The sequence below is a fragment of the Gracilinanus agilis genome, chromosome 1 (genome assembly GCF_016433145.1).
Source record: "Gracilinanus agilis isolate LMUSP501 chromosome 1, AgileGrace, whole genome shotgun sequence".
NCBI classification, from domain to species: domain Eukaryota; kingdom Metazoa; phylum Chordata; class Mammalia; order Didelphimorphia; family Didelphidae; genus Gracilinanus; species Gracilinanus agilis.
This window is the reverse complement of record NC_058130.1, coordinates 411,398,026-411,424,435: the sequence shown is the minus strand read 5'-3', so window position 1 is coordinate 411,424,435 and position 26,410 is coordinate 411,398,026. Positions and strand designations below refer to the sequence as shown.

Genomic DNA, 26,410 nt, shown 5'->3' with positions numbered 1-26,410 from the left:
AAGGAGAGAGAGGGAGAGAGAGAGAGAGAGAGAGAGAGAGAGAGAGAGAGAGAGAGAGAGAGAGAATAGGAGTGATTTCTAAATCAAAAGTTATAAAGACCTACATCAAAAGTTATAAAGGGGTTAGATAGAATAAGGAAATGTCATTATTTATAAGAATCCATTGATGTAACAATGTGTGGAGATCATAAAAAAACTGGAAATGATGACCAGAATACAATTTCTTTCAAAAGGAAACTAGGGTTCTTTAAATATATAAACATAGAAGGAATATTACAGGGATATGCCTAGAAAGAAGAAAAGTTTAGACCCAATGGAAAGAGAATGCAAATAATATGGACTTGGGAGATATAGGATTGAGATTAATAGAAGGGTGGGGTAGGGTGATAATAAGACTAAAATCTCACCTATGGTTAATCTGAATCTTAAAGATTAAGAGGCCATTTTAGTGTACCTCCCACAGCAGAACCTATGATAACTGAGAGTAGTATCAATTTGTTCTTCCAAAGTCAGCAAGGAAAAGGGGATGAAGCTAGCAAGTAGTTTGTGATAGATTTCTGGGTAAGTAAATACCAGGATTTCAACTATATTCATACTTAAAAATATTTCCTTTCCCTCTTCTATAGATGATGAAGTACTCTTCCACAGGAGCCTCACAAAAGAGGTATAAATTCAGGATTCTTAGTTTTAGAGGGCGGAAGAAGCTCTGTTGATTTTTATCTGACAGTTTGGTGAAGTCTAATTGATTAAGTAATACAGCCACACATGTAAAGGCTTTCCAGGTTGAGGAGGTCACAAGGCAGTGTCAGACAAAAGCTGGAGTTTGAATCACAATGTGTGGACCCAGGTCCATCACTCATAATTTCTATGCCAGATGATAATGAATTTGAGTAGAACATGAGGTCAATAAAACAAGGACTTACTGATGACCCAATGTTTTTAAGTAAAATATTTCCAGATTCATTTGGATCTCATTAAAATATTAATTGGGTTTGTTTGCATGAGCATTTAAACTATTAATATCAAATTTGGTAAGATTGTGTTGTATTTATACCACATCATATTTTTTTTAGAGTAGTCTTTCTCATCACAACAATTTCTGCATGATCAAATGAGAATTAGAGATTATATGTCTAGTCTGTGCTCAGTCCCATGCTAGAGGTAATGGGGAATTAAAAAAAAAACACTTTGTGAGCACCATCCCCACCTAGATAAAGTTTAAAATCTACTTGAGGGAGGAGAAGGCACGTTAATTTTCCACTGCTAGAGGAAGTCTTCACACTGGTTGCTTTATAGTCCAATGACATTACAGGTGTAGACCAAATAATGACAACAACAAAAATAATGGTGATGACCATGATTATGATGAAATATTAATAACTGCTAGAGTCAGAGGAAAGTAAGAAAAAATAATCAGTATATGAGCTGAGAGGCAAGAGCTATGAACAATTAGAGAGCAAGATAATATATATTAGATTATCCATTTGTCTTTTTGTTATCTGAATAGTAAGTGCTTTCTTTAAGATCTAACTCCCCAATATTCTTTCTTCTGGAATATTTCCCAGGGTTTCCATGACTCCATATCAATTTGTACATATGGCATATTCTACCATTTATGGATACAGGATCTGTGAGTTATTCAGTATAGTATAAATATAAATCATCTGATAAATCTTAGGGGGTTGCCAATTGCATATAAAGGATAAATGTCTTTTCTAGGACAAGTGATAGTAGTAAGGGGCATTAATTAAGGTCTTTCTAATTTCATACTTGTCACATTATCTGCTTTCTCTCTGCCAATGAATAATGATAATTATAATAATAATAACATGTAGATAGCACTAAATATGTAAGCTTGTTTTACAGTTGCAGAAACTGAGGCAAAGTATTTAAGTGGCTTGTCCCAGGTCACAGAGACAGAATTGGGTTTTGAATTCAGGTCTTCTTGATTCCAGGTTTAAAGCTGTTAAAATTCTCAAAAGTTATATACTATTTGTATAATCCCCAGGAAAGATTAGGACATGGAATGAATTTGGAATAATAATTATTATTTTATTGTTGTTATTATTGTCGTCCTACCTATAGCATCTACTTTTATAATATTCAATAAATATCAGGAGTCCAACATTGCTTCAGTGCTTTTATCTAAAAAAAAAAAACTTTGAGAAAATCATCCTCTTAGTGAAGGAATTCATTACATTTAAGGAATGGCATCCAGATATATAGCTCTCAATAGAGAATTTGGAGATAGTAAAGTTCTTTTGTAGGCATCACAACTGAAAATGCAGGGAGAAAAACATTTTCCACTTGCATTTATATGAAAAATAATTGGCAGACTGTTTTAATGAAATGCACACACATGCAACATACCAACCTTTCTAGCCTTTATTGTATATGTATGTGAAAGAGGTGCCTGGGCAGAGGTGAAGGCTGACGATAAATTGTCATTTTCTCTTTTAAAAAATGTATTTCTTTCTTCAAAGAGACAGATAACATAATCCAAACAGGGGAGAGTAAAAAGGTAAATAGCAAGGGACAGAGCAGAAAGATCATAGGGGCAAAGAAGAAATCGTATTAATTTTTTTTTCCAACAATGTTATGACAGCTATTTTTTCTCCCGGATTATCTTCTTTACTTTTCACTGCCCATTCTTTTAAGCTGGAAAAAGAGGGACATGATTCTGTGCCATTCTCGACAATTTCTCCTTTCATTTAGACTCTATTTGAGATGACCAAAATGGAGTCCATTCAGTTCAACAATTATGAAAATATTAATAATAATAGGTATAATATTTGTTATATAAGGTTTATATCATGCTTGGTGGCATTGTTTTATTTTGTAGTCTCATAAATTCTCGAGGTGGTTATTATTATCTCCATTTTACAGATGAGGAAACTGAATCATACATTTTAAATGATTCCTGGAGTCCTATTGGTAATATGTATTTGAAACGGGATTTGAAGTCAATTCTTCCTGATTCTAATTCTTGTGTTTTGATCATTGTGCTACAAATCTGGCTTTGAACAGCTAACATGTGAAGTATATTATGTTAGTTGATATGAAGAATAACTACAGATCCACATTTATATCAAGATCTTCAGATATAAATATAGATTTAGATATAGTTAAATGTCATGATCCATGGGCTAAATGACTTATACACTGAGGATTTTGAGATAAGGGATATAAATGTGGAAAAGACCAATACTATGCTTTTGTATTATATAATAGTACAGTTGAAGCAGGAATAGTGGAGAGAGAACAGGTTATAAAACCCTGAGTGCGTTTTCCAACTCTGTCATATTTTACATATGAACCTGAACCAATTATTTACCTTTTCAATATCCTCAGCATCTCTCCAGTTCCATAAAATACAAATGACTTTCTAATCTACTTTATAATAGGGGAAATTTGCTCTCCAGGCATTCCTTACCCCAACAAACACATACTAATACACATCTACTCTAATGATGTTTCTATCAAACAAATGGTAGAAAAAGTCTAAATTGACCAAGAACTCAGAGGTTAACTTCTTGGAATGGTCAGGACTCTCTACACAGAGGAAACACCACTATAGCTGGCCTTGGAAGCATATGGACTGGATTGATTTCTGGTGGCAAAGATGAGGGAGAAAGAAATACAGGGAGACCACTAACTACCCTCTAAACTACCCCAGAACAAAAATACCTCAAAATGAACCCTGAAGCAGCAGAACCATCAGAAATAGGGGTAAACAGTGGTTTGGTCCAGAACGGCTTGGAGAGACAGCAAGGAAGACTCTTCTCACTGGGGTATGATGACAATGTATTAAACCAGCCTCAGAGGAACTCAGATGTGATATAGCACAAGCAGTAGAGCAAAGAACACAGCTTCATAATTTAATTGTAGGCCTTTCCATGTTTTCCCCAAGTTAATATATTCATCATTTTTATGGTATTGTATTCCATCACAATCATATGACAACTTGTTAAGCCATTCTCCAATTAATGAGTACCCCTCCAATTTCTAGGTCCTTGCCACCACAAAGAGAACTGCTATCAATATTTTAGAATATACTTTCTTTTCCTTTTCCTTTGATCACCATAAGAAATGAATCTAAAAGTAAAATTGCTAAGTCAAAAGGAATACACAATAACTCTTTGTGTATAATTCCAGATTGCTCTCTGAAATGGCTGAATTGGTTCAGTTTCACTAACAATGTACTTGAGTCCCCATTTTCCACATCCCCTTCAACATTTGTCATTTTGCCCTCTTAATCATTTTAAGCAATCTGATAGATATGAAATGGTATCTCAGAGTTGTTTTGATTTGATTTGAATTTATCTTATAAATAATGATTTAGAGCATTTTTTCATATATATATTGCTTTAAATTCTTTTTCTAAAAAACAGTCATTTCTTATGACCACTTATAAAATGAGAATGGCTCATATTTCTATAAATTTGACAGTTATCTATATATTCTAGATATGAGATCTTCATCTGAGAAAATATTTATAAATTTTCCCCCAACTTACTTCTTTCCTTTTAATCTTGGCTACATTAATTTTATTATACAAATCATTTACAATTTAATGTAGTCAAAATTATCTTTTTAATATTTTGTAATGCTTTCTCTCATTTATACATAAATTATTCTCTTATCCATAAATCTTATAGGTAATATGTTCTCTGTTCTTCTAATTTGCTTATAATATATTCCTTTATGATTCAGTCATTTTTATTTATCCATTTTTATTTCTTCTTGATAAATGGCATAAATTTTGGTCTATATATATTTTCTGCCAAACTGCTTTCCAGTTTTCCCAATAATTTTTATAAAATATTGAATTATTTTTAAAACTTGGACTTTTACCTTTGTTAAATACAAGGTTACTAAAATCTTTAATAATCCTTTAATCTTTTAGACTCTTACTATACTTTTAAAAAAATCTCTCAGAACAAAATATAATACTCCACATGTAGGCTGAGTAGGTCAGAAAAAGATCAGAGGACCTGTTAGCTATCATTCTCTAATATATGTCTATTAATGATGTCAGAATTGGTGTTCGCTTTTCGAAATACAGAATGTATTGCTGATTCACAGTGAATGATAACATGACTACTTTATCTGACCTATATTTCTTAGCCATTTTTGATCTATTATCTGCCTTTGCGATTTATTTATTTATTTTTGAATTTTGCCACTAACCTTACTATATTTCATTTTTCTGGATCTAGCTCATTGTTTAGTCTATTGATATTGGTCTCAAATCTTGTATCTAGTTTACTGTTGATCTCTTTGATCTTTCTGTCATCTACAATGTTAAAAAGCATACTTCTATTCATTCATCTGTCACTAATAAAATTTTAATAGAATAGGGCAAAGAATGTCATTATTCTCTGAGAACCTTAACCATTGTTTCTTCTTGTTCTTGTTCTCCCTTAAGCTATTATTTTATATCTGTTATATTTGTAGGAAGCTGTAAAATGCCAGTGGTCTGTAGCCATCAGGTCTCACCCACTAACAGGCTTGACTGAAGGGAGGGGTAGAATCTTGCTGAGTGCTCCTTCACTTTCCCCCCCTCACACTAGGCAGTTGGAAAACAGTTACTGAATGGAGGATGATCTGTTATCTTCTGGGCTCAGTCAGGAAACTAGGAAGGACAAAACTAAAGATGTTAACTTTCTCTAAACTATTTCCCCACAGGTTTGAGTAGGAGAGTAGGAGAAGCTTGCTGTCTTTGAGGCTTTTCAGGCACAGAGGAAAGGCTTTGCTTTTGGGCTACAGGCAGTAGGAACTCAGCTTGAGGAATTTGTGAGTATTTCCCTAAATATGACCAGGCAACAGCTCCCAATTGATTAAAGGTTTAATGATACATGGGGAAGGGAAGGAAGGGAGATCAAACAAGGATAGATAAGGTCTGGGAAGCCCTAAACTGTTATGTCCAAGCAGCCCCTCCCCCCAAAGGGGAAACGGTAACTAGATTTTCTAGTTAGCTCTCTAAACCTATAAATCTTCTCATATCTAAATAACTAAAGATAACTGAGATGTTGATTGAAGGTCAAATCAAGGTAAAGTTGGTTGGCAGCTAGGAACTTAAATGGCTTTGTTCAGATTTAAGCCTCTAGCCCCTCAAAAGCCACCAGGATCTGGGACCAATAAACAGAGTGAACTGCTTGCTTCAGATTCTAGGAACCAACTGCTCTTAACTGCCTTAAACTGCCCCCTCTCCCAGAGTTCTCAGGGCCCCCCTGGAATTCTGAACTGTGGCTTCACCCCCTATCTTGCAGCTAGAATTCCACTCTGCCATTTCAATGTCACATATCTCACTTCTAAACTTTTCGGCAGTCTGTCTTCAACTATTCATTGACACCATTACTAACTACCTATTTTTTGATTTTTTAAAAAATCTGGCTTCTGCCTTGATCTCTCTTCTAAAACTAATCACCGTAAATTCTCCTTTCTCTTAATATATCTCTACTTTTCCTGATTACTCTGTCTTCTACATTGTTTCATCATAATCCTGAGGTCCCTTTGAGTTTTCCTGCCCCACAAGGCTCTACTTTCTGCCTTGTTATCTTTTCCCTCTATATTCTGCCTTCTGTCCTACTCCACTTAGATCACAGTCACCACTTGTTGACTTCCTAAGATTTCACTATTAATGTTCAAGCTATTCTCAAATCCATATCACCTAACCCACTTTTTCACTTGAGCTACAGTCTTGACACTTTTCACTGACTGCTGGACAGCTTAAATTGTATTTCTGCCAACCCCTATCCTCCTTGGAATCTCAGGTTTAGTTTTTTATCAGCTTAGTTTAGTGCCTTATCATCCTTTAAATTCCCCTATTTCTAGGGGTAGCTCAATGGTTTGAGAGCCATGCCAAGAGATAGGAAGTCCTAGTTTTAAATCTGGCCTCAGACACTTCCTAGCTGCATGACCCTGGGCAAGTCAATTAACCCCCATTGTCTAGCCCTTACTATTCTTCTGCTTTGGAATTGGTACACAGTATTGATTCTAAGACAGAAAGTAAGGGTTTAAAAAATAAAATAAATAAATTCCTCTATTTTTATTGTAGTATTGAGTAAATCACCTTCTTCCCAGGCACATACACACAAAATTAGATTTTTTTTACCTACCCCTTTCTCCCAAGTTCAGTATCTAATCAGTTGTCTTGTCCTACTGATTATATTTCTGAGAATCTTTTATTTTAATATATCTGTCTCGTCTTCTGCATTCCAACTCATTAGATCCTCATTACTTCTTAGATGGAATATTATAATGGCCTAATACTAATTCCTGTTTCTTTGACTTCATTGTTTAAATTGTTTTATATAGTTTTCAAAATAATCTTATTATAGTCATATCAGTCCCTTGATTGAAAACCTTCAGTTGCTTACCCCATTGCTTATAAATTAATTTAAAAAAATATTTCCTGCCATTTTGTTGATTTTAATAATTTGTTTTAACCAGTCAAGCCATATCCAAGCATCTTTATTTCATGATAATATATTTCGAGATCTACATTCCAGCCAAACTATTTTATTACCTATTATTTGATCTCTTCTTAAACACTGTTCTATGCCCTTGCTTTCAAGCAATCTTCTCAATGTGCCTATAACACATTCCCTTCATAATTTTTCTTTTTTAAATACTTCTATTCCTTTAGTGACTCAATAAAGATAACTCCTTTCAGAGGCTTTGTCTGAGCTTTCTGTCTGAAAATTATTTTTCCCCTCCTCATATATCCTATGACCCTTCATTCAGTCCTTTACTCCACATGTATATTTCATCTTTCATAATGCCATTTGTATTCATGATATTTAACAGAGTATAAGCTCCTAAAAGACAGAGACAATGCTATTGTTTATCTTTCTGTCATCAGCACCCAGCATAGCTAATGTATGAGATATATGCATATAATAGGCATTTATATATATGCACATACATATGTATTTGTGTCTATAAATGAATAAATAAATTTAAAGCATGTATTAAACTTATATTATGTGCTATGTACTGTATAACCAAAAAGTGAACTAGCACCAGCTTTCAAAGAACATTGTTGGAGACAATACATAAAAAGGAGCTTCAAGTACAAATTATATGGAGCCAATGTGGTATTAAGAATATACAGCAATAGGATGGATATCTGGCATACAAGTATCTGGTGAGGGGAAATGAGAATGAAAGTAGTAATGGACTTGGGAATCTAGGTTCCTTTTTATAGGTGCCAGCATAGGTTCCAGAGTCCAGGAAGGAGGGGGTTGACTCTATAAGTCTGTTTAGTTCTTCCCAGATTTTCTTATTGATAGAGAAGGTATAAGGGATACTCTTGAAATATATTCTAAGACAAAAGGCAAACAATGCAATCCTTAAGATTGAGATTAATGAATATTAATTTCCACTCCTATTATGATAGATTCAGATCAATTTCAAAGTTTCTTTCAGCTACCCACAGAGAGACACAAACAGTCTTTATCTTTAAACTCTACTTAAAAAGAAAATGAAAAAAGTTTCTTCAGGTTATGAGACATGAGGACATATTATTATTACCTGATGATATCTAGTTGCATCCATGACAGTGATATAAACTGGTATTTAAATACAACTACTCTGGGACCTATATGTGTCATATGTTGAAGTGAAAAGAGGCTAGTAGCTAGCAGACCATTTGTTAAATCCATTTTAGCATGAATATCTAAGGGCCTGAAATGGCATGGTGAGAGTAGGAATGGAACAGAAGGAATAGATTTAAAAGTACAATGAATGGTTGATACAGTTACTGACTAGATTTGGGAGTCAGAGTAGAGGAAAGTATCTTTTTAAAGATGATCAGGGTCAGCTAGCTGGCTTAATGGATTGAGAGTCTAGAGATGGGAGGTCCTGGGTTCATGTCTGGCTTCAGACACTTCCTAGCTATATGACCCTGGACAAGTCACTTATTGCCTTAGAACCAATACAAAGTACTGATTCTTAGACAGAAAGTAAAGGTTAAAAAAAATTAAACGAATATGAGCAAAGCAATTCTCAGTACTTAAATAGGGAGCCTTAAGGTAAAAACACAACATCAATGCATGTTTTTATTATTTTCATAATTATTTATATTATTATGCCAGAAAAATACTTCTCTGAGCCTTGGCCTACTTCTAGTATCATGATTTTTTAAATCTATATTTGTGTGACTCAGATTTTACTCAAACAATAAAACTTAAGGGCGGTGGTCATGAAGGCAATTGGGAGAGAAAATCTGAGAGCACCCAACAGACTTTATATGGCTATAAGATGAGGACAGTTGTTGATCCACATCACAGTAACTCCTATCTTAGAATTCCCTTTGGCAAAGAAATTAGGATTGCCCTACTCCTCCTTAAACAAAAAGATTATAATATAATGAGTTCATAATAGTAGCAAAAATAAAAGATATGTTGTCAGTGCAGATGAAGGGGTTTTCATCAAGGATGGCTTCACAAAAACATAACTTTGAAAGACTGGCTGGAATCTAACAATTATCCATTAATATTTTATTTTATTCTGTCTGTACCACTCAAATTCTGCTGCTCTGTGATACAGGTGACATAGTTATTGTTCCTATTTTAGGGTGAAGTATTTTGCCTAAAGTCATTTAAATAATAAGATACCATTGATGAGAATATTCAGACTCCAACTCCAATATGAAAAGAGGCAGAGAAAACTTGAAAACCTAAGGTTTAAGTGATGGCTCCACTGCTTACTTATTTCCTCACACTGGAGAAATCATTTTATTTTCTTTGAATTTCAGTTATCTATGAAAATGAAGGGGTGAGACTAATCAAGTGTTCTTAAATTTTTGGATCATGGACTTCTCTTTAATTTTGGTGAAATCTATGAGTCTTTTATCAGAATAATAAATAAAATAAAATGACTAATATGATAAATGGAAACTAATATATTAAAAATAAAGAAGTATTGTTTTCCCCTTCCAAGTACATAGATCTCCAACAATTCTATTTGTGGAAGGAATCCTTATAATAGATAAATCCTAAGGCCCCCTCAAACCTTAATATTCTATGCTACTTTTCAGCATATTGTACTTCCTCTCTATCAAATTAGATGAAAAGTAGTCTGTGCCCCCACAAAAATGCTAATAATAATAATAAATGGAGATCTCTGATATAGCCATTTGGCTGAATAACCTGCCCTATATCAACTTAAATGAATAGCATATATAATCTTGGAAATACTTCTAGTTAATGTTTTCCTCTCTGAATTGTATTTCTTCTTTTACTTGTCTAAGTATCTAAAAATGAATTCACTTTCTACTGACTCCATTAAAGACCTCTAAGCCACTTCTTGCTGAGTCAGTGGTAGTGAGTGATATCTCTGGCCTAATGGGTACAATTAAGGATGAACCAATGTGTTTCAGTATTGAAAATTTGTTTTTTTTCCTTTCTCCTTATTATGGCTTTGGCATTTAAAGCATGAGTGTCTAGAAAATGTGAAGAGAAGAGCCTGGGAAAATAATTTCTAATGTTTCAGATTTAAAAGCTTAAGAATAAAGGACAAAGAATGGACTTTCTCTATTAAATTTATTCATCAGATTGGCATTTAAATCCATTCACAGTCTGACTACAGTTTAGCTGTCCATGCACATTGCCATGTCTCAAACATTCTACATTCCAATCAAAATTGATCCCCAAACCTAAATTTATATCTTCCAATTTCATGCTTTCTCACAGGTTTATTCTATGTTTAGAATATTCTCTCTAATCTTTTCTTACTTTCAGAATTTTTAACTTTGCCCCATGAGCCATCAACAATGGATTCTTTTCCCACTAGAGATTAATGTTCTTTCCCTTTTCCTGTTTATAATGTATATATTCATCATTTTACATGTAAACGTTCTTCCCCTTAATCAACTGTAAGTTCCTGGAGAGCAGGAGTTAGGCTTTTCTTGATCTTTTTCTTCTTGTTCTTGTTCTTTTTTTTCTTGTTGTTTTTCCTGTTATCATTCTTCTTGTTCTTGTTTTCCTTTTCTTGTTGTTCTCCTCCCCATCCTTTCTTACCTTCCATCTTAGAATCAATGGTTCTAATGCAGAATAGGGTTAGGGCTAGGCAATGGAACTTGGGTGATGACCAGAGTCACATAGTTAAGAAGTATCTGAGATCTGATTTGAATCCAGCACCTGCCATCTCTAGACCTAGCTCTCAATCCATTGAGGCCCCTAGGAGTTGATTTTCTATTAAAAAAATTTTTTTTGTCATTAACCTTAGACCTTAGAACAGATGCTTCATTAATCCGGGTTATTATAGATTAGATCATATGATCCTGTTTTAGGTCATATTATCCTGTTTAGAGCCAGAAGGAATCTTTGCAATCATGTAGATTTATTTTCTTATTGAATAGCCAAAAAGCTAAAAAGAAAACAGTTTCCCGGGTGGTAAATAATAGAGCCAGGATTTGGCTCAGGTGCTCTGATTCTGAATCAAGTGTTCTTGCCATTACATTATATATTGTGTTTGTCACCTTTTCATTTTGCCCATGTAAACATGACCATCAAGATTCATTGTTGAGGTACTGCTTTGTTTTCTTTTCTGATGGTTTACTTTGGAAACTATAGATAAGCTATTCAGAATTTTAAAAAAGTTCTACAGGAAAAAAATCTACATTTACCAACCATATCATTTATGAACTGAGAAGAGGCAGAGCAAATTCATTCACTTTAAAAAGAATTCTTTTCCTTTATATAATAACTAATCACTGGTAGTTTATTCTGCATAATATAATACACTTATGTACTTAGGGCCTGATCCGATTTATTTTTTAAAGCTTATATGCTATATTTTCAGTAATGCATTTTTTATATAAAGAAACATTGTGGTTAGATTCTACAAGTACAATGCAAAGAAGTTTACCCTTTCTGTCCTCTTGACAGACATGAGTGAGAAATCTAAGTTTATAAGGCTTTAAGATTGACAAGGAAATTTACATTCATTGTCTCATTTGAACCTCAGAACAACCTTCTGATGACAAATGCAATTGATCCTATTTTTTCCATTTCACAGATGAGAAAATTGAGGTTCTGAGAAATTAATTTGCTTGCTGAGGTTCATATAACCAGAACGTAAGGTCTCTTCCAGTTTTCTAAATTTGTGATCTGAGGGGATAATAATTTTGTATCCTTATTGAATAGAATGGCTCAGGAACTATGGAGATACCATGATACACGTTATTGTAGAAACCACTCACAGTGATAAAATGACCAAACTTTTAAAACTTAAAGTTGAAGGAAGTATAATAAAAATGCCTAGACAAATATGTACACATGCATACATATATTTATATGAACTCAATAATGATTAAAAACCACCTGGAGAAATTATCTATAACATTATATTTTAGATCAATCAGCAACCATTTAAGTATCAACTCAGTACATGGAATTTTGCTATGTATTGAGGTTAGAAAAAATATTTTAACATTCTCTTGCTCTCAAGGGGATTATATTCTAACAAGTGAAACTATTTGGGTGATATATGTACAACAATTATATATAAAATAAATAAAAGGTAATATTTTAGATAGAGAAAATGGGATCAGGAAAGATCTAATGAGATTTGAATCAAAATGTAAAGACAAATTGGTCTTCTGAGAGATTGAAATGAAGAGAGTGAATTCAAGCATGTAGAGATGGGGGTGGCAAACCTAACTAAAGCCAGAGATAGGGCATGTGGTATCATGTATAAAGAAATGCTTGAAGATCATTTTGTCTAAATCATAAAATATATGAAAGAGGATAATAAATAATAATATTTATATACTATCACCCACACCCACTTTACTCTCTTTTAGAGCTTATTTTTATAAATGTTATCTTCCCCCATTAGAATAAACTATATGTTCCTGGAGGGCAATGGCTATCCATCTTTCTGCTTGTAGGTGTAATCAGAGAACTTAGTACTTGATCTGGAACAATGTAAATGTTTCTTAGCTTTTGTTAAGGATGAAAAAGATAAAATTCTCTCCCCAAGGTCAAACAATAAGAAAAAGAACCCATGTCTTCTGACTCCAAAGTCAATGAACTTGCTATTATACTATGAAGTGACCCCCCTCTCCCCCAATTTGTTTTCATTGGCCATAGGAAAATGGAATTAGTAGCCACTTTGTGGCTGTAGAATCAGAAAAAGGAATAAATTATTCTAGTAGTGATTTTCTTTGTTCCTAATGAATGAATACTTGTATATATATATATGTATATGTTTGAATCTATATGTATGCATACATACGTGTGTATGCATAATATGCCAAAGATTGTTTAAACAGGGATTTACATGGCGTCAACCAAGCCATTGGACTCAAGATCCACAAATGAATTTTGAATATAACTTTTTTTATAAAAGTTTTTTTTAAATCATTTATAAGATTAAAAGCAAGCTATATGATTTTGGCCAAGTCACTGAAATGACTTGAACCTCAATAAAATTGATAGCATCTTTCCTAGTGGGAAATTGTCAATGTAAAATTGAAGGATGGAGCTGGAGCTTTGAAAGAAGTGTTTTAAAATTTTTACTTTTTTGTTTTTGTTTTTGTTGTTCTCTTAAGTAACCAGAATTGTATTTTCATGAGTACAAGAAAAGAAACAAGGATTTTCTTTTAGTGGGACAGATTGTCACTTCCTATTCAATATGCACTCTTTGAGAGACTTTTAGGACTGAGAGGTGGTGATTCATATAGTACTATGTTGTACTATATAGTACATATTGTACTATAGGTTGGACTTGAACAGATGTCTTCCTGAATTCAACCTTTCTTTCTGTTTTGCCACGAGACTTCTAAAGATTCTTCTCAAGTGGACTCTCAACCTTAAATCAGGGATTCCACTTGATTGATGATTGAGAGGACTGAGAAGCCCACACCCACATTTCTGCCAGATATGACACAATTAATTAATAAGTGATAGTCCCTTAGTCCTGAAAATAATACATTGAGAGTTTCCAAACAATGTTTCTATGTTGAAAAGTCAAAAAAAATTAGCTGCTAGGGAAGAGTGCAGTGCTGCCATGTTTACAAGAAGTCAATACTTTTGCCTCTAGGGGTCTGCTTTTACTTCTGTCTTCTAAGAAGTTAATGTATCTCTCCTCCAGCAATTTTGTCTGAATGGAATATTTCCCTCAGATTTTCTCAGCACTCTTTGTGTTTCTTCTTAACTTGCTTTTCTGTGCCTTTCAGTATTTCACTCACAATATCCTTTATATCCTCCATTTAGTAAAAACTAAGGTAGAGTGCCTTAAAAATGTGTGTGTGTGTGTGTGTGTGTGTGTGTGTGTGTGTTTTCATTGTTTTGGACAGAGTAGAAATTGGAGCAAGTCAAAGGCCATACTTGTAATTAGCTTTTATTAGTTAGCATTTACATGGCACTCTAAGGTTTGTAAAGGGCTTTAAATATGTTAATTCATTTGATCCTCACCACAATCCTGTGAGAAAGGAGCTATTGCTAATGATGATATTAATTTTTCCTTCATGAAGACATATTCATGTATATACTCATGTATACATTTTATATATTACTCATGTATAAACCGTAATTCAAGGATGAAACAGAGGCTTTTGCTCTTACAAGAGTCAAATGTAAACAGCTCTGGCATTTAAGTCTTAGGATCTTCACAGAAAGTTCAGTTGGAGTTTGAGGTTTGAAGAAAGCTGACAGGGCTTGGCCTGTGCTTGTGTCTCTGGGCAATATGAACCTGGCTGATTTCTCTGGACCTCACCCTGACCTCTCCATATTAACATTCCTGTTATTCCCACCCCCCAACCCCCAATTTCCCTTTGGGCTCTGGGAGGAAGGGTGGTTTTGGTTTGGTGATTAGATATTGGGCTTTAGTTTTCTGTAGGCAAGTAGAATATCCTTAAATCAAGTTATCCCTTGCTTTATTGATCTAGCAAATACTTTACTTTAAGGCAGTCAAATCTTCCTGACTGGGAGAGCAGGCTCTCTCTCAGGCTATCCCCCACCTTCAGCTTTCTCCCTAGTGACTATTACAAAACCCTAAACTCCTCTCTCCTTCTGATTAACCCTGGTATTAATAAATCCTCTTGTTACCTATTCAAACCCTCTGGTGGATCATTGTGTCGAAAATTAAGGCAAGGGCTGAAGAGGGAAGGAATCATTTTATTTTATTTCTTGAGGGAACTGCGGGCATCCATCATGGCAGGAAGTCTTTACCCGAGACTTCCTCCTGCCATCATTTTGACTGGCAGAGAGGAGCCCTTTGACTCCTCCCTCAAGGGACTCGAGAAACTAAAGAGAAGCCTTCAAGGGAGATTTAAATATTTCTGACTGGTCCAAATCCTTTGTATCTATAGAGATACCTTTCCTGCCTTGCAGAGTTCAGCCTATCTTCCCCAGTATCCTCTGTCTCTAGTGTCAGTGTCTAGCCTATTTTGAGCTGCCTCTCCTGAATACCCCCATCTATTCCCTTACCATCCAATATACTACCTCATTCATTCCTTCCCTACATTCAGCCATTCCCTTCATTCCTCCTCCTGATACCTACTTCCCTTTATCCCTCCCTTTCAACCAAAAGATTCAAAGATTTACTTATTTCTCTATAACAAAACATGCGCATATACAACATATTACATACATGTAATGCCTTATAGGTGGCTATATGTATATCTACATATCATATGTATCTACATATACATGAAGAGGGATAGAAAAGAAAGGAAAATTAACAGAATTTACAGAAACTTTTAAAATGCTATATGCCTAAAAGCCATATGTCTCCTCCACCCTTCGATTCTATCTCTACCTAGAACATTAGGAAACATTAGGGTTTCCATAAAGTTCAGGAATCCTTGACTCAGAAAATCATACCTATATATTAAATATCCCTAACTTTCTCATAATAGGTTATTGTGATTTTGAGGGCAAAGAACTTAATCTATAGTACATATTTCTCTCCTATCTCCACTAGTAAAATGATATCAATAAATAATTTTGACTAATCATAGAATTCATAGTTATAAAGGGCATTAGATGTTACCTAGTCCAAGTCTTTAATTTAGTATATTTTGATGCCTAAAGTATGAGAAGTGATTTTTTTCAAATATTTTATCAGTTTTCCTACCATAAATTTACCAAAATATTTTATATTGTGAACATTAAGCAATTTCAGGGTATCTCTCAGGAAATTTCATTATTCTATTGTACTTAACTTCCAAATTTGTAGGAGAACTTCAAAACCCATTTCTGACAGAGAGGTCTGTGGTGAAATGATGGATAGAAAAAGTTCATTGGTCCTTTTTTGTTGTTGTTGAGCATAAGAATCATCTAATATTTCTTTAGCTTATGAATTTTTATAAGTGTGGTTCTCTGATTAGGAGAAAGTTGGAGAAAAAAGTTGTTTAACTGAAATCTACATTTGTAATTAACACATTAAAGATGAAAATGAAAAAAATGTTGCCTCTCATTAGTTAACTGAAGAATAAAGAACAATCAAAGAATGGAACCAAATCATGTGAATTGCTAAAAGAAAGGTGATCTATGACAGAAGGAAGTGGCATAAACTTTAGGCTCTAATTTTAAATAATCTTAACCATTCCACTTCTAGGACCATGGAAATGCAGAAGTTATATTCTACTTGTTCCTGAATATTGATGGCCCTTTTCAGTGGATAAATAATGGGAGTAAAGAATCACAGCCCAGGAATTTTAGTCACATAAATATAAACTATAATTCTAAACATTTGGCTGCATCATTCTTTTTAATTTGCTATTGTAGGAGAATATACTTTACATTCTGGATAAAAAATAAAGTATTCCTGCCTTATATAATTACTGCAGTCAGACTAATTGGCTTTCTCTTTCCTTTTCCTGTTGAGGCTGATGATACTGACTAAGAAGCTCATATTTAACATTATCACATTTGGAAAAGTAATTTCCTGAAGATCTAATTATGGTCAATGCATTTTTTTCTTTTTTTGTGTGCAAAGCAAAGATGGGATTTTCTTTGGAAATATGTGACAATAGTTAATCAAATACTTCATATTTAGAGATGGCATAGGTGCATGTTTATATGTGATGGTAAAGGGGCAATTATCTCTAATAATAGAATATCTACTTTGAAAGATACTTTATTCCAGATCATCATGTTCTCCTAGCTGCATGGCTATTACTATAGCATAGGTCAGAGTTTAATATAATCACCTCATCTCCATATCTTTACATCTCCCCAGTTCCCAAAGATTCATTAAGAAATAGAAATTTTTAAAAAAAGATAAAATAATAATAATAATAATAATAATTCACATATGTGATTGCTACAGGCATCTGTGTCACCTAAAATCTACAAAGTGCAATCCTCCCCTTTTTTCTCCCTCTCCTCTCCTTTCCTGTCCTGCCCTCTTCTCTCAGCTTTCCCTCTATTCTATTTTTTTTTTCACTTTTGCCCTCTCTTCTTCTTCTTTATCTGATCCTTTTCAGGATTTCTCATATTCTGACTCACTCTTCTATTTTATATGTGTGTGTATGTCTGTATATGTGCACATACACATATACAAATACACGCAAACATAAAATTATGTGTTCTAGTTCCATATATGCATATTTTCATGACACGTGTGCATGCACATACACATTATTGCAGCAGGTATGTGTTATACCCACATGGATGTGTATGTATGTATATATACATGTGTATCTCTGTGTCTCTATACATGTGTAAATGTGTGCATGTACCAATTAGAGATAACAAATGCATGTGTTTGCATGTGGAATAAATTACACATATTTCTTGTATGTATGTGCCTTCATATTGTCTGGTGTCAGTATGTAAGCAAGTATATATGCATATATAACCACATGTAAGCTATTTAGTCCTGACACCTTGGAAATGCTTCTTTAATGCTTAGTCATTTCACAATTGTAAAACTTTTCTTTTGTGACTTTTCTCCTTGGGTGAGGTGACTCATTTTTTTGTTTGTTTGTTTGTTTTGACAACCATTTGAATGCAGAGCACTTCTAAAACCTTGTTTTCTCTTCCCTAACTTCCCTATTCCATTTAATTTTGCTCCCAGTACTGACACCTTGCTATCTCCTCAAACTAAATGTTTCTCTCCTTTTTTCCCTTTCTTATTCCTTTGGAAGAAACCATCAGTGCTTTGGTTTCCTCATTCACAGAATCTTGGAATTGACTTTACTTTGTTTTACCCTAGAGTAAAGTTGTTTTAAAGCCTGTAGCTTTTCTCTCCACAATGACTGAGTCCTTCTCTTTACTGGGACACTTCCACAATTAGATCCCTAATGTGGATCTTAAGCACGTGCCTGGAAATCATTATGTCCCTTTCAGTGACATCCTTGCCCCTAGGCTTTCTCAATCCAATCAGACTCAAATGCTGCTGCCATACTCATCTTTCTAATATGTCATTTTTGGCCTTATTAATCCCCTCCAGTAACTCTACATCTAATGTGTGTGTGAGTGTGTGTGTGTGTGTGAATACTTCATCATGCCCTATTCTGATGGCTTTTAGTTTAACTTTATTCTGTCAAAGTTTGCTTCAGTTGGCCAGCTTCCACAGGGGAGCTATCTCTTTCATCTTCATAGCTATCTCTAATTTCACATCCCTCAAATTTTCTATCCTTCAACACATTTCTCATTCCCAGACAAAGGGAAGGGAATAGGAAACAATTAATACACTAGCCTGTCAACCTTCTCTAAGTTCATTGAGCATGTCTATAACATGTCTCCAAATTCAGAAACACTTCAGAAAACATTTATTTGGTGTATATTCTATGCAAGATAGGGTCCAGGTGGCATGAATATTTTTTATTTAATAAATAATAGCTAATCTCAGTGGATTTGTAGTCTGTTAGGGGATTTAACAACAATACCTACAGCTGCAGTAGCAACCACAACTAATACTTATAATGTATTTTTTAAATATATACTATTTATAAATTAAGAAATTTTTAGTAAAAAGAGAGCTTGATCCAGATTCACAAAGTTTGGGATCAGTTCCTTTCTCTGACATATGCTAGCTCTATGATTCTGGATAAGTCACTTAAACTCTTTGTGCCCTAGGCACCTCTAAGAAAAAGTTCCTGCCTGATTTGGTAAAAGAAGATGCTTCTTCATCTTGAGGTTGCCTCTATCAATGAAATCACAAGTCCAGGCCCTATTCCTATTCAGCACTTTAATATTTGCAAAACACGTTGCATGTTCTCTCATTTGGCACTCTTCAAGGTAGTTATTATGAGACTGAAACCCCTTTTTCAGATATGAAAATGAACAGAGAGGCTGAAAAAAACTAAGTGACGACTAGTTTCATCCTGCTAAAATTTGTCTATGGAACAATTTGAACTCAAGTCTAGTTCTCTATAGTTATACCACTCTGTATGAATAACAAAATTAAACAGTCTTTTACAGCTTACAAAATGTTTTCCTGACATAAACCCCAGGAAGCAGGTAATGTAAGTATTATTATTTCCATTCTCCAAATGAAAAAAAAAGATAAGACACAGTTGTTAAGTGAATTTTCCACATTCACATATTGTATTAATAGGTCACGTTTACATAGCTCTTTTGTTAAAACCTGAGATAGGTAGCACAACTTGTATTATACTGATTTTAGATACAAAGAAACTTAGGCTTAAAGAGTGTGACTCTCACAGTCACTATGTTAATTTATCACATATATCTAATATTTATCTTACAATGATTCTGTGATATGTGGTATTCTCAATATCTTTATTTTTCACACAAGGAAATCAAAACTTAGAAATTTTAAAAGTGACTTTTCAATAGTTCTTTTAGGTCTTGATCCCAGTTCTGAAAGCAAGTTGAGTAATGTTTTCCCAAAATTATGCTCCTTTTCCATCAATGTGATAAGTAAGTACATTAAGGATAAGAACCAATTCTGCAACTTATTCCAACCACTTAAAACACCATGACCATTTAACAAAGATAATATGATGATAAATAACAATTCTCAATTATAAATATATGAATTATGAAGGGGGAAAGTATTCATTTAGAATTCCATTTAGCATTGTGATCAGCAACTAAATTCAGCTGATTCATCAGCAGCTGGTCATCAATTACCACTCTTAAGTTTAACTAAGCAGTAAATCCTCACAGCAACAGCAGCATCATTTTCCTTCCTCTTTAAAGTTGTCCACTTCCCTCATCCCTCTGTACCCAACATTTGGTATAAAAACTTACCGCTTTTACCAACTCCCCCTGCTCCCAACATCACCACCTTGTACTCTCTGGACCCTCCTGAGGAGCTGCCTGAGGAGCAGATGGTCTCATTCTCTATCTCCATTTTACAGCAAGAACTGAAGAAGTAGTACGGGAGAAGGAAGAAGAGAAAGAGCAGGATGGGGAGGGGTGGTGGTGGAAGAAACTCACCACTGTCAGGTGCTTGCTAGGATATTAAACAACTCAAAAACTGTGTAAAAAGAAAGATTTCGTAAAAGAGATAAGAACAATCAGTTTCAGGCTGGCTGCTGTGCCTCTGTTTGCTGGAGCAGGTCTCATAGCAACCACTTTAACTGCTTCCAATAAAAATCTCCCTTTTGCAACCCCTCCCTCCGGATCCTTCACTCTTGTCTCTGGCAAACAGGCTCCCTTTTCCTCTATGTCTCTTTCATCAGAGCCTCTCTCTCTCTCTCTCTCTCTCTCTCTCTCTTTTCTGCACAGTCACAGTTATCAATGCCACTGGCAGTCAGCTACTTTCAGGCATATCCACACTGCCAAGATAGAATGAAACGGAGTTTTAGCCAGCAATATCCTGGCTCATGGACTGATGGCTACAGTTCAGGTTTCAAAGGGAAAAGCTTTTAAAAAATTGGAATCCAATTATGAAGAATTTCTGGTGTGTTTTGCAGATCTCCTAGTTCTTTAACCTTAGCCTTATTCACTGTTTGTCTTTAATGAAATGTCTAGTGTGACTGATCTCTCTTTGGAGGTGAAAGCACTGAGGTGCAGTTATTGAGGTTGCTTTAGGACAAGAAATTAACATTTCTAAAGCATTTTCCTTATAGTAGGCACTTTATAAATGTCTTTTAAATTGAATTGAATTGAAGTGAATTGAATTAATTGATGTTTCCTCTTGCTAAACTGAGGTATGCATATCAAATGCAGGTCTCTGAACTGGCTCACTATTATTTATCTATTCATATAAAATCCAAAGTTATTTGAAGCAGGATGGAGTAACCAGTAGAATATCAAACAAGGAAGAACTCAATAAATATTTGGTAAAATGCTTATAGTAGCATCAAATTGTCATTTCCTTCTCATATACATGATTCCACTCTCTTAAACATGGAAGCCCTGTGTCAAAGAGATAATTTGACAAAATATCCAGATTCTGTGATTTCAAAGCTTTTAGGCATGGAGCAGAGTTAAAGTACTTCCAAATTATATGGTGTCACATGATAGATAGAACATGTATAACCTAGATCAAATTGATTACCATCTCATGGAAGAGGGATGGAATGGAAAAGGAAACAGAGAAGCTGGAACTCAAAATTTTAGAGAATGAATATGAAAATCATTTTCCTATGTAATGGGGAATAAAATAAAACATATTAAAAACTATATGATGGTCCTTAACTTTTTAATGTTTCCATTTTGTTGTTAGCATTATGTTTGGTTCTATATCTTCATTGTCATCTGTCAAGGTTCATGGGTATCAGTTGTGACACTTATAGACTTACAGAATTAGCTGGGGTCCTTAAATGACTTATCAAAGATCAAATAACATGTGTTCAAAAGCAACATGTGAACCCAAGTCTTTTGATTCTTAGACTAATACTTTATTAATTCTACCTCTCCAAAACCACTTAATTACAGTAATAACATTCTATCATTATAAGAGAAAGTGGTATAGTAAGAAGAGAATGAGAATGGGAATCAAAATCCTGATGGCATTAGGACACTATAGGACCATGAGCAAATCAATACTTAATTACAGATGTGTTGGCCTGAGTTTCCTTATCTGTAGATTTGAAATAGAAGACCTCTAAGTTCTCTAGATCATCTATCTCCCTGGGTTGTTTTGAAGATCAAATTTTTGTAAAGCATTTAGCACAGTGCATGGCACATAGTTGATATTATGTAAGTGCTTATTCCCTTCTTCCTTCTCCTCAATGTAAAAAAAAATTATCTATCTACAATGACCCTATTAGCTATAAAATTTTCTTCTATACGTAATTTCAGTATGAAATTTTATTTACTCCCTATATTATATAGTTTAGCACTCAATATCCTTATTCAGAGTTTTGCAGTTTGTAAATTATTTTTCCATGTTTTATCATTGGATTCTTACAATAGTCTTATTATGGATTCAAGGTAAGTAATCATATACTCTTTATGCATATGAACAAATTGAGATTCAAAGAGAAGCTAAGTAATTTGCCCAAAGTTACACTACCAATAAGTAAGTAGCTGAAACATGTACAGAGCACAAGGATTCCGATTCTTTTTATTCCTTCTACTACACTACATCTCTTGATTACACTGTAGCCTATATTATCCTTCTGCTCTTTCATGCATTGCTTTTGTAACATGAATATAATTTTTGAAGGTAAGAATTATGTCTTTGGTAGAACTTGTATCCGTTAAAGAGCATAGAACAACAATGGTTACATAATATGTAATCAAATAAGTAGTCATTGAATAATTTGGCAATAGTATTACTGGTTGTCCTCCTAAGAATATGAATATTGAGTAGTCCCAGTTCTTGGAATATTTTGAATCAAGCTATCCACTGTTATTAGTTCCAGTCTATCTGCAGGACAAGAACACATATTCATAGACAACTACATGGATTCCAAGATGTGTTGTGAAATCTATCTCCTTTTTTTGGTAAAGTTAACTAGCCAGTCTTAGGATGAATATTATAACCTTTTCCTCATAAGCAACATATTCTAATAGGATTACTGAAGTTGGAGATGTCAATAAAGGGAAGGATGCTAATAGCTTCAAGCACTTGCAATTTCCTTCCTGCCTTATATTTCTAGTTTTTGATAGTAGATTCTTTGCAACTTTGAAAAAACTCACATTGCCTCTCTCTATATCAGTTCTACCATCTGTTATGCCATTTTCTTGAGTTTTCCATTTTGATGGTAAAGCAGAAATTCACTTTCAGTCTCTATCAGGTTTCTTAATCTCTATCTGGCTGGCTCCACCATCATTGTCAACATTGGTTAAGAAAATTCACACAGGTTTAAAGTGCTCCTAGGCAGATTCTAGTGGGTAACTCAACAATAAGTAAATTAACGACTTGCATAATAATAAATATGATCATATTATAGTCCTTTTTGCCAAATGCATTTTGATATCTGCTCAATTATTAAACTATGTGGTTACAATACTAGGATATGGGTCAACGATATTTCCCTCAGTTCATATATATAAAGGCAACTAAGAGAAAATATTTAATGACATGCGTAAGCCAAACATACTTTACTGCTTATCTAGAAGGTAAACTGTATAGGCCTACAATAGGAAATTGAAGAGGATAAGAATTTGCCTGATTGAAACTCCTAGGCTGTGGTACTTTGCTTCCATTATTTATCTAATGATATGATACAATAATATTCAGGAACAGGAAGGTTATAACTTTGACATATCAATGATCAGAGAAATGGACTACTTGAGATTATTAAAAATCAGGGTTATACCACTTCTTCCAGTAGTCACATTTTCTTTAGCAATTCACATGAATTGATGCTGTCATTTATTATGAATTTAACAACCAATGGGCACCAACAGTCTTATTTGTTTTTTTTTCCCTTTTCATCCTTAATGTGTAACACTAAAGATATTGATTCCATTAATTAGTCTTTTTTCCTCAGGCTTTTCTCCAAATATAAAAAAAAGAAATTTTGTTCTTAATGCAAAATGAAAATTCTCTCTCGACCTTAGTTTTCACACTTGGAGGTAGACTAAAGGGTTTAAAATCTTTTCTAACTCGAGATTTATGAACCTATGAATCTCTGATCCTATCTACCTATTCAAGTAATAATTCATGTCAAACTTAGAAGCAGTTAGCTGGTGGAGCAATAGCTAGAAGGGTTAGGTCAAAGAGAGCTCAAATCTATTGTACGCAATTCATTTAATATCTCTTTGCTTCACTGTTCTCATCTGTAAAATGAAGATAATAGCAGTATCTACCTTTGAAGGTTGTTGTGAGGATCAAATGAAAGAATATTCATAAAAGCACCTCTACAATGCTTAGCATAGAGTAGGTGTCAAATAAATTATCATTCTGTTCAATTCCCCTTATTTTGGATAGCAACATACACAACCACACAACACAAATATTTTTTATCATTGATCAACAAGCATTTATTAAATGCATATCATTTCTCAGATATTTTAATAGGCACTGGGAATATAAAAACAAAAATTAAAAGTTTTCCTGATGTTAAGGAGCTCAAATCAATTAAGTACAGTGAGTCTTCATGCAAAAATGTACTGCATTCTTTGAGACCTAACCCTACCAATTATTAAATATGATTTTTTTGGTAAGTCATTTCTCTGAAGCTCTGTTTTCTCCTCTCTAAAATGGGAATAATATACTTCCTGATTCACAAGGTTAGTGAAAGAAAAATGTAAAAGAAAATGAAACATGGAAAGGAGCTACTATTTTATATACAACCTCTAAAGTGGAGTACTTTATTCAACAATGTCCAGACACCCAGAAGTTTAAATTAGTGGAACCTTTATTACTGGCCAGGGTACTGTCCTAGTGAGAGTTGCCCCCAAATAGAAGTTACATGTAACTTTTATAGGAGTGCAGACAGGCAGGAAATAGGTTGACTCACACTTCAGCACATACATTTCCTTATTGGGTTTGGCTGAAGAAAGCAAGCCTTATCTGAGATAAGCAGATGTGCCATTAACATTAGTGCAGAACAGGGTACATTCCATCATGGAGTCATCTCTTCACACACCATATGCTATATTAAGCTCAAGCCTTTTAAGGCTTCCTGGTTCCCTCTTTCTAGAACTAACCATATATCTTGGCTTCACCTTGATTTATACCACATTCAGAAAAGGAGAGAATAAAGTTGAAGTTCAGCTTCTATTTCTATCACAAATCTCTAGTTTTTCTAAACAATATCATACAATTTGATTATTCATATATTATACATATATTCCTCATAAGGAGTTCACTTTGTTGTAGCACTCTATTTATTTTACAAAGAACTTATGATGAAATGAGCTATACACCTCTGGACAGAGCAAAAAAATGATTCAGAATATGGAATGAGGCAAGTATTTTTGGATATGTCCAATGAGAGAATTTGTTTTGCCTGAATACAAATACTTGTTTTTCTTTCCTTTTTGCCTATCCACTCCTCTTAATGGCAGAGGTGGGTGGGAAGACAAGACAATTCATATTTGTTAATTTTTTTTAATGATATTTAAAATGACTTTCATCTATATTGTTTCATTTGAACATTACAATACCCTTATAAGGTAAAAAGTGCAAGTGTGATTTCCCTTTGTCATATATTGGATTCCAGTGAAAGCCCCTCATACCTCTTTGTGATTTTGGAGATTTCCAGCCACACAATGGAATACCCTTTACCTACAACTTATGAATCTTAATGAGTTTTATTATGGGGTGTAACATAGTTGTAGCTATGTTAAGCAATGTCTAGATTGTTGGTAATGGAGTCAGGAATCTGGCCTCAGTCACTTCCTTTTTGACCCTGGGCAAGTCACTTACTCCTGTTTGCCTCAATTCCCTCATCTGTAAGATGAGCTAGAGAAGGAACTGGCAAACCAGGCCAATACTTTTGCTAAACCCCAAATGGCAAACGATGACTGACTGCACAATAAAGTATAGTTGAATGGGTGATAAGATAGGTTAAGAATTCAGGAATTCAGTTGCTTGATGGTCCCCCAATATTAACTAATTCTATGTTCCTGGAACGCTGTACTTTGGATGTTCAGTGCAGGCCTGTAGGGTGCCTCATATCGCCAGTCTAAACTGACATCAGAAATGAACATTTGAAGGTCAGAAAACTGCTTGTCAGTTTCTTAGTCTCCATGATTTTATACTTGTTGGTGGGAACTGTGTTTAAGGAAGATTTATTCTTTGTCACCTTTTTTTTTTCCCATTCAGCTCCTAATCTACACTTTAAGCATAGCAGTAGTTAAATCAGTAAGGAAAGGTGAAGCTCTGCTTTGCCTCCTTTTGCAAATCAATGACTTTCCATCTTTAGGCTTTACCAAAGGGGATGAAAGAAGAGGCCACAAGGTCCATTGGCTTCATTTCATGCTTATGATACATTATGAAATATTTCCCTTAAATGAACTTTCAAATAAACTACTCATAAAGTTCAAGAATACAATGGTCAAGAAAACAGTATGTATATATAGATGGATATATTGTGTTTATATGTATGCATATGTGTATATATATACTT

General features: G+C 34.1%; 1 protein-coding gene across 1 annotated transcript in view; it reads right to left on the bottom strand.

Annotated features, from left to right (window-relative positions):
• Positions 1 to 20,286, bottom strand: part of RIT2 (Ras like without CAAX 2) — a 500,982-nt gene extending 480,696 nt beyond the window's left edge. The window contains exon 1 of the mRNA XM_044657845.1: positions 20,184 to 20,286. Coding sequence (XP_044513780.1) covers positions 20,184 to 20,286 — 103 coding nt within the window. The remainder of the gene's footprint in view (positions 1 to 20,183) is intronic.
• Between the last annotated feature and the right edge of the window lie 6,124 nt (positions 20,287 to 26,410).